The 17266-nt window shown below is 28.5% G+C and overlaps 2 protein-coding genes across 2 annotated transcripts; both read right to left on the bottom strand.

Moving 5' to 3' along the window:
- Positions 1–1120: 1120 nt before the first annotated feature.
- On the bottom strand, positions 1121–5193 carry LOC114173926 (ubiquitin carboxyl-terminal hydrolase 20). Its single transcript, XM_028058607.1, has 8 exons — positions 4494–5193; positions 4285–4405; positions 3888–3998; positions 3510–3676; positions 3016–3345; positions 2776–2898; positions 1739–2318; positions 1121–1646 (listed from the first exon to the last, which is right to left on the bottom strand). Exons 1-8 carry the CDS (start codon positions 4878–4880, stop codon positions 1366–1368), a joined length of 2100 nt encoding a protein of 699 aa, XP_027914408.1. The 5' UTR covers positions 4881–5193; the 3' UTR covers positions 1121–1365.
- Positions 5194–12776: 7583 nt separating this feature from the next.
- Positions 12777–15978, bottom strand: LOC114174737 (probable ADP-ribosylation factor GTPase-activating protein AGD9). The gene is made up of 7 exons (XM_028059587.1): positions 15899–15978; positions 15677–15819; positions 15173–15638; positions 14746–14997; positions 13505–13627; positions 13055–13159; positions 12777–12956 (listed from the first exon to the last, which is right to left on the bottom strand). Exons 1-7 carry the CDS (start codon positions 15965–15967, stop codon positions 12849–12851), a joined length of 1266 nt encoding a protein of 421 aa, XP_027915388.1. The 5' UTR covers positions 15968–15978; the 3' UTR covers positions 12777–12848.
- Positions 15979–17266: the final 1288 nt, after the last annotated feature.

Raw genomic sequence — 17266 nt, 5'->3', positions numbered from 1 at the left:
AAGTCATAAAATTATTGATCCGAGAATTTTTTTTTCTTATCAAATGCGAATTTAAACGGAATGCAAATTTAAATGAATGTAAACTTAAACATGTTTACTATACTTAAATGACAAGCTAATAAGAATTCACTCAAATCTCGTATACAAATGTCATCCACAGATGGGAAGGATAGATCAAGAAATCAATTACTAATTTTGAAGATATTTTAAAAAAATAAATTTAAAAGTTTAATTTCTCACGAGAGCAACTTGTAAAATAATATTCACACATGAATTCTACAATTTAATCAAATTCTTAGTGAATATGTATTTGATTTCGTACATAATCAACGTGTGTTTGTGTATATATATATATATATATATATATATATATATATATATATATATATATATATATATATATATATATATATATATATATTAAACTCTAGTTTCAGATAAAAATGTTTGGAAGAGATGCTCAAAACTTATGTTTAGACTACGCAATTGAGTCCACTTTATATATAGTACATACAATAACAACAAATAATTATAGAAAAAATAATAATATACATTATATGATGTGTTTATAAAACTTGTAATAGATAAAAGTATAAAAGAAAAATAAATCCTATAACTCTGATAATATTTGAAGATATTGCTAAACATTAGCTTGTTAGAAGGAAACAATTTATTTAGCCTGAAAAAAGATAAAAGAAAAATTAAATAAATTTGAGGTCAGAAAATCCTAAAAAATGATTAGCAAGTGCGCCTTGGAAATGCTGCTACTGATGCATCTCAAAAATGTCGAGACCAGTGCAGCTAAAAAGAGTAGAGGCCGGTGCACCGCGAAAATGTCGATGATAATGCGCTTGAGAAAAGCCATGGACATTGCGTCTAGGGATGAAATCAAGACAATAAGAAGCCTAGGCATCTGTAACAACCAAATAATGACAACAATGAATTAGATAATTAGACAACAAAAGAACAACTAACTCGAGTTCCGAGTTTTTGTTTAGAGGAACTCAGCTGCGAAATAGAAATTAAGCATGCCTCACAGAATGCCTCAATTGATTTATAACATGAACTTTGCCCTCACTTATATATATGCATATCTCTAGACCGGATATAATCACCAACAGACATAACCAACGTCAAGATTATCTTATTTATCATGTTACTATTTATTATACATTCTTGTCCTCACTGGCTACATGTTTTACACCGGTGCAGAAAGGGAACATATACGGATAACCAGTACATCCATGCACTCTCGCTCGAGTGTGAAACTATACAATTCGGTGGTGATATTAAGAAGTCTTAACATATATATCACTGCTTCAGGCTTTACACCACAAGACTTCAAGTACATAAACAAAACACCATTCACTGTGAAATTCCAGCTGCCACAGGGCGGCTGACAGATGTTTGGTTTGATTTTTTGCGATCAAGAGAGGTGGTTTTCTTACACTGCAATGAATCCACTTTTTTTCTCTTGTTTGAAGCTTCATCTTGAGTAACATATTTCAAAAGTGCCCCTCTCCTTGAACCAGTCTTGTTCAGATATTTCACAGCTTCTCGTCGTTCAGGATTCTCGTTACACTGATTGAGTGATCTTTTACGGCTCTGCTTACTCTCCGATTTATCACGTGAGACATGAAATTTATCTGACAAATCCAACTCAAGCTTATTAAAAAACAAATCATTCATACAAATAATGCTGAAAAAGAAGGCAATTAGCATAATTATATTCAGCTACCTGAAGCATCTTCAAGAGGGGAGGTGGGCGGAGGCGAAGGCAGAGATGGTGAACAAGCACCAAAATTCTCTCTAAAATCAACTTCTTCCTCACAGTCATAGTTATTATCAAGACTAGAATTCTCAGTATATGATTTTCCATCAAATACGGAACGACAATCCAAGGTCACCCTGTTCCTGAACAACTTTTGGGTTTCAACGTCTTTAGAGCTGCTATGGAGAGAAACGCTTTCCTGATTTGACCCGTAGAGAAATTGTCCACAGCCATGAGTAGCATCTTTAGAGTCATTTGGTTCAGAAAAAGCAAGTTCGTCTGGACAAAAATAATCAAACGGAGGATCAGAACATCCTTTGGATACAGCAGCCCCGCCTTCCTCAGTACTTGGAACCAAATTGGGATTAGATTTAGATATGTCATCACCAACGTCTAAAACAGACGTAGGAGATGTACTTGAAATATTTGGATCCAAACATTGCTTTTGAGATTCCATGATACTAGAAAACCATGGAGTACCCTGTCTTGCATAAAACAGTATATATGCTTCCTGAGACCGTACAGAGTCTCCTGATACCTCAGTAACCTGAAGAAAACCCCCAGATACAACATGTTTTAACTTTAGAGAACATTAACCAACACAATAATTACAAAAGCACAAACCAAATGAAAAGAAACTTCAGAAGAAACGAACTTATTTAAGATATGGAAGACAAAATGTTGGGAGAATAGAACATGGAATCTTAACAGAGTTCAACCATAGCAATTCCACATGCTTATATAGGAAATAAGGTAATATTAAACTAAACTAAACAAAACTATCTATGATAGTATCACTTTTAACTATAGGCAACTGTTTACTGAACATGCCAAACCAAAAGGCATGAACTATCAAACAAAATTCAAATATATTTCTTCAACTTAATAACACAATAGCCAATGAATTATCTAGTCCCATGAAGAAACATTAGGAAGAACTAACATTTTATCATCGAACAAATATGCAAAATATCTAAAAGCATCTAAAGGGGAAACAATAATACCATCGAATCATCCAACTTGTGCCATGTGTCTGGACCAGAGCGCACAAAGCAGAAGTAATGCCCTGAAGTAGAAGAAAATCCAGTATGCACAACAATGGCATATAAATCATATTTCATCAGTACCTATCAGCGTAAAAATGAGTCAGAAAACAGAATTCACGAGGGAAACAAGAGAACTCAAAAACTACACACGTGCAAAGATCTAGTAAATGTAAGTTCGGCAATAAAACCACAACTCACATCATTGTTTTGATTAGAAATGGTGTAAGGCTGCAAGTCTAACTCCAACGGGAAATCAATATGCTTATCAATCTTCTCAACAAGTATCCCATCTGTCTTAAATCTTTTTAAATGAAATGTTGCAATTGATGGTGTCATATCCAACATAAGCTGCTTCTCCATGGACACTTCTTCCTTGCAGTTATCACATCTAAAGTTTGCGTCAATCTTTTCCACCTTAGTAAAAGAGTCCAAAGCACTCGGAAGAGAATCTACACTTTCTATCTCTAAACTCATGTCAATCAATGGCTCATAAGTGTCAGAAGTGCGACCACAGCTACAACATCGAAGCTAAAACACAAACACAATGAACAGCTAAATATTAGCAATTTACCAAACACAACACTGTTAATCGAAACCAAAACAAAAATTTCAACAAAAGATAACTATGCGAACACAAGACAAATAAAGGAGTCAAAACCCAAAGTGTTGAACAATGTACTTCACTGCCATACTTTGCTAATGAGACGACCACCAAATACTTTCTGTACAAGATTATCATCTTCAAAATTTAAATCAGTCTTCTTCAAATCTAGGAAACACCTTTCCAGTTTATCTAAAGCACACTGCATGAATTCATGGGCATCCTCCTGCTGATATCTTCTAAATCCAGAAGAAAAATCTATAAAGATGATAGTTATGGATTACAACAGTCATTAGTGAAAAAATAAATCAATCTTGCAGTATTCAAAGGTTATATTTCACAAGCTAATCATGCAAAAGTTACTACTAGTGACAATCCTTAATTATTCCAACCCAATGAGTGGGCACAGATCCAGATTAGACTACAAGGTAGTTAAACAATCATCATGAAAGTCATAAAAGAAGGATACAACTCAAATTGTTCACAAATTTCAAAGGTGAGAGAGTCCGTCCACATGCGGCCAGGGAACGTTCAACCTGGTCACGAAAAGTGCATATAACACAGAAGCAATCCATATGACCTGAAATTTCCAAATCTTAAAAATCAGAAACTATACAAGAGAAACAGACAGACACTCAAAACATACACACAAGAGCAAGGAGCAAACAGCTGTAAAGGCGCTGCTTTACAAATTTCAATCCTAAAGATAATCCACCCACTCAGTCAGTCAACCACAAAAGTAATGAACAAACAGCTGATCATCAGTAACTGACAGGTCCCTCAACAATACTACAGATCACCCTATACACTAGAAGTAAACATGTATAAGCAACACCAAATTTAAAATTCAAACAAGCATAACTCACCAGCGCAAGGGAAATTATGAGTACACGCACGAATACCCTGCACTAGAGGCACTGTATGTGTAAAGCATTGCAGTATAGCATTGAGAAAACACGTATTGCCGAGATTCGAAAGTCCTGCTCCCTGTTAAACGGAACACAATATCATCAGTATAAAAATTAAGAGAAAAAACCATTAAAAAAATAAAGCCAAAGAAAACAACGACCACAACCATGTTAGAAGGCCCAATTGCATAGAAGGATTCTGCACCTATTGAACCCTCGTTCTCATCTAAGAGCCAGTTCCCTTGGGTAGTAACCCACGATTCCGGCGCCACCGCCGAGACGGGTGAACAAGAAGTCAACAGCAAAGTCGAATCGTTGTTGAGCTGCCGGAACTGCGTGTCCGTATTACAATTCTCTTGCGCAGCTTCCTCGCCGCAAACTCCGTAAACCCCCGGAAGGGTAGATTCGCCGATGGCCGATAACCGACCAGAATGATCGCAACCATCGCCGACCGATTCAGAGGGACATAGAGTTTCGGAAACGAAATTGGTAGCGGGAGAAACCTCCATTGGACCCTCTGCGGACCTAGCCGGTGAAGGGAGTGAGAAACACATTGAATTTCGCGACGCGGAGTAAAGTTAGGGTTGAAAAGATTGGGGGTTTAAATGATGTTGAACAATTGAACAATGACTACGAATGAAGGCGGGGGCTTTTGAACTGGAAAAAATTGGGGGGAATTTGGATTATAAATCAAAGGATAACAAATTGGGAAAGCGGGGTTTGGGGGTTAGGGTTTTGATACGAAGAAGAAGAGGAGGGAAGGTGAAATTCGTTTGAAATGAGAGGGAAAAGGGGTTCAATGTTTTGAGATTTTGGCACCAAAATCATTTTAGTGAAAGTGACATCGCGGGTATGCTTTCTCTCTTTCTCTCTCTCTCTCTGATACTGTACATGTATAGTGTTTGGTTTTGTGCCAAAGACAATACATTAACTAAACCAACACTCTTCTTAATCTTAATACAAACACAAGCCTCTGAGATATTTATTTATAATAATATGAATGTATAATTAATGATTAATTATCTGTCAAAGTGCGTTGCCAATTAAAATTAAATGCATTTATTAAATTAAATTACACAAAAAAGCTAACTGTTTTCTATTTAATGCAATAAATATTCTTAAGTTATTTTACATTATTTATCTTTATATACACACGAAAATTTTCAATATTATTATGACAATTATTTCCTAATAAAATAATAGTTAAATTAAAAGAAATGACAAGCTGGAGTTCAAATATGTTAATTACAGTGGACTTTGAACAATTAATTATTTAACATTTAGAAATATTTTAAAAAAGTACTTTTCAAAAAAAATATATAATATTTAGTTTTTATTTTCTAGCAAATATAATTTAGTAAAATACAGTGACCGGTTATCAAACAATTCTCGTACCAAAAAGAAAATAATGAATAACTAACTATTGTGATTTTGATTGTTTTACACTAATCTAACACTGTGCAACGAAAGATTGTGCTCAAGAAATTAGCGAAAAAGTTTTATTTTTCTGGTCTGAAACATGTGGATCGGTAAAATTTGATTTGGTCGAACATGATGTTATTAACTAAAATTTTGGTTATTTGAAAATTTTAATAAGATCGTTTTCCTATCGGTTTAGAAGTTAAAAGAAAATTATTTTATGTTTTATGTGTTTTGTTGTGTAATAATAATATTAAATATTTATCTTATTTGTTATTGTACTATTCAATTCCTTTATGTATCTAAAAATGGTTGAAGGAAATTTTTCAAGTTTTGCGAATTTTCTTTGAATTTTGTTATTCAGTTTATGAATTGCAATTTTTTTCTTAAAGTAATTAAAATGGTTTTATTTGTTGGAATTATTTAGATGATTTAGAATATGAGAAAAAGCATATAGTAGATTTTAATATCTAACTTTTCCTCGTTATTTTTTTTAATTAAGAAATTAATATTTGTGACTGAAAAATAGATTTAAGGAACATATAAATATTCAAACTAAGAAGACTGTGGTGGTTTCATATATGAATGAAATATGGCAAGTTTCATATGTTAATTGACTTAAGTTGAATATTGATTATGTATCTAAGAGTTGTCTTATTTTGGCCTCATGTGTTGATATCTTTAAAGGAAGTATGGACGAATATGTTGGTAGTTTTTTAATCTTTTTAGATGTATAAATTTTTTCTTATATTAAGTTTATGGGTTATTTATGCTTGAAAACATATTTAAAATGAGAACTTTTTACAACTTTGGTTGGATAGTAATTATTATTTAATTTGTACATATATGCAATTCAAAAAATTTCATGATTTTCGTAAAAGAAAAATCATTATGCTCATAAATTTGAGTTTTGTTCATAGAGAATAATATAATTGGTGTAATTTTTTATCATGAATTTGGTATGGTTCTCTTGTTTTGTATTCTTTAAATTTTTCTTTAATAAATTTTCATATAATAACAAACGATGAACTTTAGGATATCAATATAATTAAGATGTCAAAGTTGAGTGTGATATCTAATATAATTTTATTTGGATGAAAGATTAAAAATCGGGAAAATAAAAATAAACAAATATTGTTTATCAAATGATCTTTTAGCGTGCATTAATAGATTGTCATAATGAAAACAAAAAATATTAGTTAACTAAATATCATATTTTTTATTTTTGCTGCTTCACCGGAATAAAAGATCATCATAATCTAAATTATATGATAATAAGAAAAGATATATGATAATAGATAAAAGATCATTGTATAAATCTTGCGATTCTAAAGATTTTCCATAGTTTCTTGCGGTAACAAATCGTGATAATGAAAAGATAATAATATTTATCTAAATTTTATATTCTTTTATTATCTTTCATTCGCCACAATGATTTTGAATATTTTTCTAAATTTAATTGAAGTGTTTTAAAATTTACAAATTCATAAAGCTCCTTTAAGCATTTTACAGTAAAAAGATTAAAATCATATCATATAAATGCATAAATTGCAGACTATAAAAGTGTTATTATGATAAAGAACTTATATTTTAAATTTAACATTTTTAGTTTCACTCAACTCATACTAAATAATATTAAAGTTTATCACCTAAACTAATCATTGAAATTTTAAGGGTTAAATATGTTTTTGGTCCTTCAAGTTTAGTGAATTTTGGAATTAGTCCCTCATTAAAATTTTATATCAATTTAGTTCTTCATCTTTCAAAATGCGTGAATTTAGTCATTTTAACCAAATTTTGTTAAGTTTATTTGACGTTTCAAACACATTTCATGATAGTATTTAAGTTAACATTGAAGCAAAAATGTGTCAAACAGTGTAAATAATTTAAATACTATCATGAAATGCGCTTGAAACGTCAAATAAACTTAACAAAATTTGGTTAAAATGACTAAATTCATGCATTTTGAAAGATGAAAGACTAAATTTGTCAAAAGTTTTGATTAGTGACTAATTCCAAATTTCGCTGAAACTTGAGGGACCAAAAACATATTTAACCCAAATTTTAAAACATTTTAAATATGTAAAATGTCTTTTCTATTTTTCTTTCAATCAATCTTTTCTAGTTTTTCTAGAAGAGCTTATTTTAAAAATATTGATAAAAAGTTTTATATTATAAACATCAAGTTTTATCTTTAAGTGTAAAATATACATATATTAAGTTATTTTTAATTAGAGTAATTTTGTAATTTACTACATTGAGTTACATATTTGATTTTATTAATTTAAGCGTTGTTAATATGAGTATCATCTAACTGAACTCAATCAAGATTACAAATACATGATTTTTTTTTTAATGTATCTTTTTACTTACATTTTACGCTTAAACATTTTGTAGCGAAATATTAAATAATATCTAACCATCAGTGTGATCTACAGGTATCTCTCAACATAAACAAACTTCAATCTATCCAAACCATATTTATCTTCAATCTGTCTAACCATATTATTATTTTAAATTGTTTAAAATAGTAATTAAACACTACATTTTTTTATTGGAAATAATTAAAGTATTTAAACCTTACATTTTAGTTATTTTTTGAGATACTAATTAGATTTTTTTATTGGAAATAATTAAAGCGGAATAGTAGAATTACTGCATCTGATTAAGAAATTTCGAAATATTGGATTTGAGTTTGTGTTAGAAATAAATCCTTATTAATGATGTGAAACACTTGTTAAAAAATATTTAATTCTCATCAATGCAGAACAGGTTTTTAAAATCCGTTATTTAGAGTCTTTTAACTCTATTATCGAAGAAACTTAAATCAGTAAAAGTTTAAGTTTGTTATGAACTAACAGTCTGGTGTTAACTAACATACTTAAATACGAATAAATTTTTATATATATAAAAAAAAACTTAAAACAAGATCTAAATAATAAGAATTTTATAAATCACAAAAACTAATTAGTTTCTGAAATATAGATAATATCGTTTCAATGTTGATGATTTATCTTAATATTGAAATAATTATTTGAAATAAAAAATTAATTACTAGAATTAGTAAAATAATAAAACTAAAAAGTAAGTTTTTTATAAAAATAATTATTTCAATTTAAAAATAATAGTTAAGAAGATAAATTTAAAAAATGAAAAGAGAACACAAAAATATGTATATTTGTTATATATAGTTATAAATTATTGTGGTTCATATTAGTCTTAATATTAATATTTATATTAATAATTTCAGCATAAATTTTTTTATTATTATTATTATCAATAATGTTGTTATTATTATAAGTATTTTTTTAATTATAAAAAATGTTATTGTACTACATAATTTTATTAAATAAATTTTGAATCTTTAAAAAAATTATAATTTATAATTATTTATAATATTATTATTTGTGTTTTTAATTATTAAATATATATTTTTTAAATTTATTTAATTAAATATAATAAATATTATATTATATTTTATATAAAACAGAAGAAAAAAAGATCTATGCGTATGCACGGGTCACATACTAATTAACTTTAGCAAAAAGATAGAACAAATTTACCTCATGTTCGCTAGCAAGACCAACAACAGCGGAACTTAGATGGCTTGTAGAAGCATGACCCTCCAAAAAAAATAATTTTTCTTTGAAATATTATTTAAATTATTTAAAAAATAATTCAGATTGTTTTTTATTTTGTTTTTATAAAATATAATAAATAATAATATATCAAATTAAATATAATTAAAAACAATAAAATTTATTGAGATATTATTCTTGTTCTTTCTCATTTTAAGTTTTTCACGCATTATATTTATCTACGCTTGCATTTTTTTTTTTTAAAAAAAGGAAATAGAAAGTTAGACACAAATTTTTCTTCTCTCTCGTCTTTTATTGATTATCTTTTTTTATTATTTAAGATAAAAAAATGTAACTCTCTTTTGTTTCTTGATGGTAGAATATTAGTTTGATATTTAGTATTTTTTTTTCCATCTTATTAGTTTTTTGTGTATTTATTTTTTTATGAATATAGAAAAAAAGTTATGTACTGTATGTTTTTTCATAATCACTCTTTAAATGTGACTTCATTATCGTAAATTTTATTAGTAATTACGTCTCTCAATTTTTTATTAGATTTTGATAAATTATTTTTTTATCTTAATTTTTTTAAATAGGTATATTGATGAAAAATAAAACCATAGATTAATTTTTTAGGTGATAACATGAAAGATACCAAAACAATACAAATTCACTTTTTCACCTATAAGCATGATACTATTCTATTGTTGTATTAGAGTAATAATTTCTTAAGATTCAAAGAATTATAGGTGGAAAGTTTCATATTAATTATTTTGAACTTGTTATAGGAAAACGTTCTCAACTATAAAGAGATGAAATTAGAAAAACTTAATTAAAATGGGTTTCAAATCAAATACAACCTCAAAACTATAATTTTTGTAAGGAAGAACATACAAGGACATTTCAATACTAAATTATATATACTTTTGTTATTGTTATATCAATGACAATGATTAAATATATAAAATTTGAGTATATCATTTTGGCCCCTCCAATATTTTTTATCAAGATCTGTCGTTGAAGACCAAGCTTCTTCAAGATACTTAATATACGAAGCACGATTATCTTGGTGGTGGACCTATGTGTATATGAGAGTGGACAATCTCACCTCCTGATTTTTAAACATTTTTATCAAATATTTAAAAATAAATTATTTTGTCCTCTCACTCATCATATATTTATTCCTCTAATTTTGTTCCTCGTAATGATCTAATTTTATTGTAAAAGGTCGTTGAATTGAGACTGAAATCATTTTAAATGGTTCTCGCTCATATTGCTCATATTACATCTTACATCCACTAGAGCATGTAATGATTTGAGGATTCATTAGTGGAAATTATCATGTATAGTATACTAGTTTGTGCTTTATAAATTTTGAGGTTTCATTGAATGTTTTGAATTTTAATCTAGCACAAAATAAAAATCTTAAATGAGAATTCTAAGCACAAAAAAAATGTGTTTATTTCACATATAAAGAAATTAACATTGGAAACTAGAAAGTAACTTATTTGAAGAAGCAAGGTACAGTATAAGGGAGTAGAGTGTCCGAAACGGTTTAGTTGAGTGTCATTACTTCTTGTTTGCAACCGGTATTGCTTGATTCCTTCATTTTTTTATCACTTTGTTGGCAAAGTCTTAAAAATAATAAAGGCAATTTTTGTTGTGCTTAAATTAACCCAAAGCCAAATAGGCCACCTCGAGCCATTTCGGAAAAATATCCCACTACCATCCTTTCTTATATGTCAAGGGAAAAGAAATACAAAGAATATGAACCATGGCTAGAGGTTGAGTTGAAGTAATAATATATGGTTAGTATAATAAATATTTAATGTAAAAAAATGGGAGAGAGAAATTTAAATTATGTAAGAGAAACAATCTTTAAAAGAAACATGAATTTGAGGTTGTGGGCTTAGAAAATGCAAAAATATAATTTTGCATGTGTTGCTACCACTGATTTGATGAGATTTCATATGATTAATGTTGTCTGTATCTGGATTAAGAGATGAATTTGAGAGAGTGAATTTCATATGATTAATGTTGTCCGTGTCTGGAATTGTTTGAATTAAAAGAAAGATGCTTGGATTAAGAAAAAGATGTTGTGATTTAAGATCAAAGTGTGTGTATGATGTAATAGGTGTGATAAATTAAAAAACAAATTTAATAGATAAAATTATATGATTACTATTTTACCCTTGATGATAAATGTAATATAAATATACACATAAATATTATCATTATTGTAAGTATTATTATATAAAGTTTTATGATATAATATAAATATTTTTAAGACATTTCACACATTTTCTATACAAATTTGTTCAAACATGTGAAGAAAGAAAAAGGTGAACTGCACATCTTGTTTTTCGTGTTTTTCTTTTTTATTTTCACACTGTCTCTTTAAATTTGTTAACTTTACAACATTTGTAACAAGATTAAGTAGTTTTAAATTTTTGTTCATGTTTCCCTTCCTCGGCTTCCACCACAATTTGAACTCACCACCATATTTGAAGTCCATTTTTTCTACAAAAATTCACACACAAAAAAAAATCTACCTTTCTCAATTGAACAATGTTGTCCACAATTGGTGAAATTATTATTAACTGCTCTCACCACAAAAGTTGCACCTAAAGGGCAACAACACGAACCCAAGACAAACTTTCAAAATGCACATTGACATTGTCAACAACAAATTTAATATTAGAGTTTCAACTTTTATTTTAATCAAGGCAAAAGTGAAAGTTCCTTCACTAGTAAAAAATTCTTTAACCTCCCACATGTGCACAAAGTTTTTCTTTTAATAAAAAAAATCCATGTGTCAAATAAAGTACGTCCACGTCAACATCATTGTTACACATGTAAAAAAAAAAACTTTTCAAATGAAATTATATATTAACTTTTCGGTAGTCAAAGAGGATCTATTCCATGTATTACTAAAGTATCTAGATCAATTTTATATGAAGTTTTCGAAAGGAACCAAATTTCAATTTTGCATATATAAGTTAAAAAAACTAAAAACATATTAACTCTTATTTGAAATTATCAAATGATTTGGTCTTTTGTGGTGTCAAAATATCACTAGTTCATGAAAAACAAACTATTAGTTGTGAAAGTAATATACATATGAATGCATATAAAGATAAAATATAAACTACGACAAACAAATTAAAAATAAATAAAAAAGACAACATTTATTATCTTATAAAGGAAATTGTAAAATTATGGATTATAACTTGTTATTATAGACTATATATATATATAGTTTACTCATCTTTTAAATTTTCGTTAATACTATTTTTTTTAATTGGAAACAATCAAAGCGGGGTATTATAATTTTCTAAATGTCATTAAGAATTTTCCCAAGATAACATTTCAGTCTGTGTTGGAAATAATTCCTCATTAATGATGTAAAACACCTTGTTAAAAAATATTTAATTGTTATATGTTGTACAATAATTACATTTGATACATAGGTGGTTGTCACCTACACCAAATTTAATGGATAGTTTATATACAAAACTTATACTCTTAGATTATTCTATCTTGAATATCTGTTATCAGATTGGAGGCCAAGAAACTGAGTTTCTTTCCAGTCTCACCAGCAATATTTTTCAGAGAAGAAATGTCTTCATAAGCCTACAAAATAGCACAAAAAGAAGAGAAATATGTGATGTGAACATAAGAAACATTATTAGTGACATGAACAATAAAGTTTATAAATCCAGAAAACATACACGGAAAGATAGTCGATTAAGGAGGTCATTAGCATCAGCATCATTATTGGAAGAGTTGTTTCTCGAGTTACCAAAAAGATCAGCACTAGAAATGGAAGTTGAAGACTGAAAATACAAGAGTATCCATTATGACGTTTAAAAGATGAAAGAAATGAAAAATAAATTATCTAATTTTGTTCCATTTCCATGTCAGCGGAATAAATGTTCATGTTTTATCTAAATTGTGATGAATATTTCGAGTTAGATATGGAAATTTAAAAACAATGGAACATGTATAAGGAATTGATATCAATTTTTATCTAAAACTTAAAAAAAAAAATATTTTGTAAGTTTTGTTTTTTAAATGTTCAATTTTTTCATTTCTATCGAATATAAAATTTAAACTCACAATTAATTTTTCTAACAATTTCAGACGATGTTTCAATCATTCATTATAATAGAGACACTTACTGAAAATTTTGACAGGATAACTTTTGAATCATTTGCATCTTTGTTTTGATTTCCAAAAAACTGAGAGGAAGAAATTGATCTAGCATTTGAGAATTTCCTTCTTGCTTCATTGGACTCCTCAATCTAGTAAGGGTGATAATCCAAGACAAAACATAAGAAACGAATTAAAATGAAAATAACCAAAAAATATATACGAACATTAATCATGGCTTTGAGATAAAATGAGATACTTATACAAAAATTATATTTAGTGTCTACGGGATATGTCATGGGATCATGCATTATAAACACAATATATCCTTAAACATAAAATATTTTAGTTACTAAAATTCAATATGGTTTTTTGTCATAAATTCAATGAAATTAGAGTCCACAAAAATTACTAAATGTTTATGAGAGTAAAGAAGTATAATGCGTTTATGGACATTGAAGAGTGTAATTTCCTTCAATGTCATAATATTTGAGGTAAATGTTAATGTTTGATGTGTAATCAAAATTATAGATTCCAAAAATAAAATATGATGCTTTAAATAGGTTTTTGTCCCTATAGAATGGTCATATTTTGGTTTTTATCATTTTTTTAACTTTTTGTTAGTACAAAATTTATTTTGTTAGTCTTTCTCCATTTTATTTCATGGTCTCTCTAAAGCACATTTTATTTATTGTTTTTGTCCCTATAAAAAGTAGATTAATTGTTTCTTGTCCATCTAAAATACTTTTAAAGGGGTTAACTCAATATAATAAAATATTATAAGACTAAAACAAGTAAAAAAAATATCAAAACAAAATAAAAAACACTAAATTAGGAATAAAATGTTAAAGACATTTAAAAAATGTAGATGGTGCCGTTTTCCAATCTTACCTAAAGTTTTACCATATACAATGTACATGATAAAATAAAAAATATAATATTATAATTAAACAAACAACACTAATAATAGAAAAATTACACCATGACTCCTATTTTTTTCTTCGTGTCCTTTATTTTTATTTTTTAAAGTGACTTAGTATGAATTATTGATTCTTTCATAAAAAAGGATAATGATACATTAATCAATGGTTCACATTCAGTTGCGTCAAAGAATAAATAATGTAAATCAAAAAATGGAAGTCATAGTATCATTGTTCCTAGTAGTAATACTTATGATAATGCATGCAAGTGTTATGAGAAAAAATAAATTATATAGATCAAACCAAATATTCTTTGTAGCTAAAAGTTAAGTTTTCTAAGAATGTCTTACTTTGTCTTTTGATGAATTTGACCCAAATTCCTTTGGAGAACCGTTATCCATTACGAAGTCTGCAAAGACGCTTGATGACTCTGGCAAGGATACATGCCTTACTAAGCGAGCCTTAGCTTTAGAATTCAAATCAAATGATTGGTCATTTTCTACATACTCAAATCGAGATGTAGATGAAGACCCTGAAAGTGTATGCTTCTTTGCTGCTGTTGGTGGTTCTTCTGGCTTTTGCTCATACAGAGACTCACATGACTGTGTATCATAGGCATAATTTTAAATAAGAAAAAACACATTTTCAAATTATATAAAACCCATGAAGTACGTACACGAATACGACACAGACACACAAACACGAACCCTGAAATATGAATAAACAATCAAAATATCATTATCCTTATTGAAATGTAAATGCAAATAAAAAGTATACCTTTCCAGAAAGCTTTCTAGCACCAAGTCCCGCAGCTTTTTTTGTTTTCTTAACAGAAACAGGTTTTTTGACAGTATTAGAAACTGTTGTGTGTGAAGCTTTGGGCGAAGAAGGGCTCTCTGGAATCCCAGGACTTTGCGAAGCATTTGGTGATTCATTAGTCTTTACTTGAGAAATTCCTTCAACAACTTGTTCAAACGGAGAAGCAGTAGGTGATGATGGCGAATCTACCTCCTTATCTGTCATACTTTTTGCTACTTCCTTAGAAAGAATTTGTCTGTATAACTCTGCACCTCTCGATGTATATTTTGCCTCTATTTTACCACCATCAGTCCAACCATGCTGCTTAAAGAAATTTCGCGCACGGTTGTTTCCTCCCAGGCTCATGGTTTTCAATTGCTCTGGAGTCCACATGTCTAAGTTTGTAGATCTACAAAACAAACACATAATCAATGTTCTTAATTCCCTTTAACGTTGTATTGTATGTCCGTTAGATGCAAAAACGACAATCCATGTACATTAACTTGCCTGACAAAACTGACATGGACACCGAGACTACGATGTGCAGCGGAACAATCGATGCAGAGGAAGATCCCATAGGTGACGGAGGCCCAAGTTGGATTTTTGGCATTACAATCGAAACACATCTGAAACAAAATGCAGAGAAGGATGTGAAGTAGAAACACACATGAGGAATAAGAAAAGACATGGATGATGATTATTAACCTTGTTTTCAGACTTTGCCTTGAGTTTCCGAAACACATTGTTCTTGTCGTAGGAAGCATCCGAGGCCATGGGAACGTGAAAGAGAAATGAAGAAAATGGGAACGGAAATGGGTATTTAGATAAGTAGTTTATTTATGGAATGAATTAATTGGGGGTTGTGACTTTCTCAAGTAAACGGGGTTGCTTGGTTTTGGTGAATGAAAGCACGTTCCTCCTTTGAGCAAAAATAACCAATCATCTTTTATAGTCATTCCTTCTTCTTCTTCTTTGTTAAAAACTAAATCTTTCATTATGTCTTCTTTTTTTTAATCAGAAAATGACATGGAATTTCTGTATTCTCTTGGTTTTATTTGAGTCCACCAACTTGTTATAGTGTCAAATGCTGTCCCTTTTAAACTCGGACTCAGGTATTTTTGTATGTCATGTTTATTTTTAATTATTTAGTGATAAAGAATTTATAGTGTAATGTCTATTAAATTACTTTTTAGAGAAGGAGTTAAGTTAACTTTAAAATAGTTGTTTTTGTTTCTACCATTCACCTTCTACTTTATAAATGAGTTGACTTTAAAATCTTAAATTAGAAGAAAAGAAATGATAAAAATGAAATACAACGTTTTCTCAAAATTATTTTCAAATAATTTTAGTATCTTCTTACATTCACCTAATATGTTAGTGTTATATTCTTTTATTTAATATTTTAAAAATTCTAACAAAACTGTCGCTTTACAGATCAATGCAGTTCAGGCAAAATGTTCTTTGAATCAAATTTAGTTTTCACACAATTGAATTAATCTTGAAAATTTTGAACACTCCTAGTTTTTCCTTGAATTTTTCTCCTCAACTTTTCTGCAAACAAATTGAAGATTGTGTTTATTGACGGGCTGGTTTTTTTTATTGAGCTTAATAAAAGAACAAAGGATCTTTCTTTCTGCACAGCAAAAATTTCTTCTATATCTTCGATCATTTTTTCAAATCTCAAAAATATCTTTTGACCATTTAAGTTCATGACATCACATCCCAAAAATATATAATCCTAAGTCAATTTTCAAAAGTCAAAATATATTATTCAAAGTCAACTTTCGAAAGTCAAAATATATTACTGAAAATTAACTTCCAGAAGTTAAAATATATTACCAAAGTCGACTTCCAATATATATATATATATATATATATATGTATATATTCTTTCTCTTTCATTTAATTTTTTTAATTTAAAGTTTTGATTTTAAATTTTATTTTTTAGTTTAATATATATATATATATCTTATTTTTTATTTTTTAAATATATATTAAAAATAATTAAAAAATAAATTAAATTAAAAATACTTAAACTTTATATTAAAAATATATTAATTTTGTTTTAACTAT

Source organism: Vigna unguiculata, chromosome 2 (assembly GCF_004118075.2).
Source record: "Vigna unguiculata cultivar IT97K-499-35 chromosome 2, ASM411807v1, whole genome shotgun sequence".
Lineage (NCBI taxonomy): Eukaryota > Viridiplantae > Streptophyta > Magnoliopsida > Fabales > Fabaceae > Vigna > Vigna unguiculata.
Note: the sequence above shows the minus strand (reverse complement) of the source record. Positions and strands in the feature narration are given on the sequence as shown.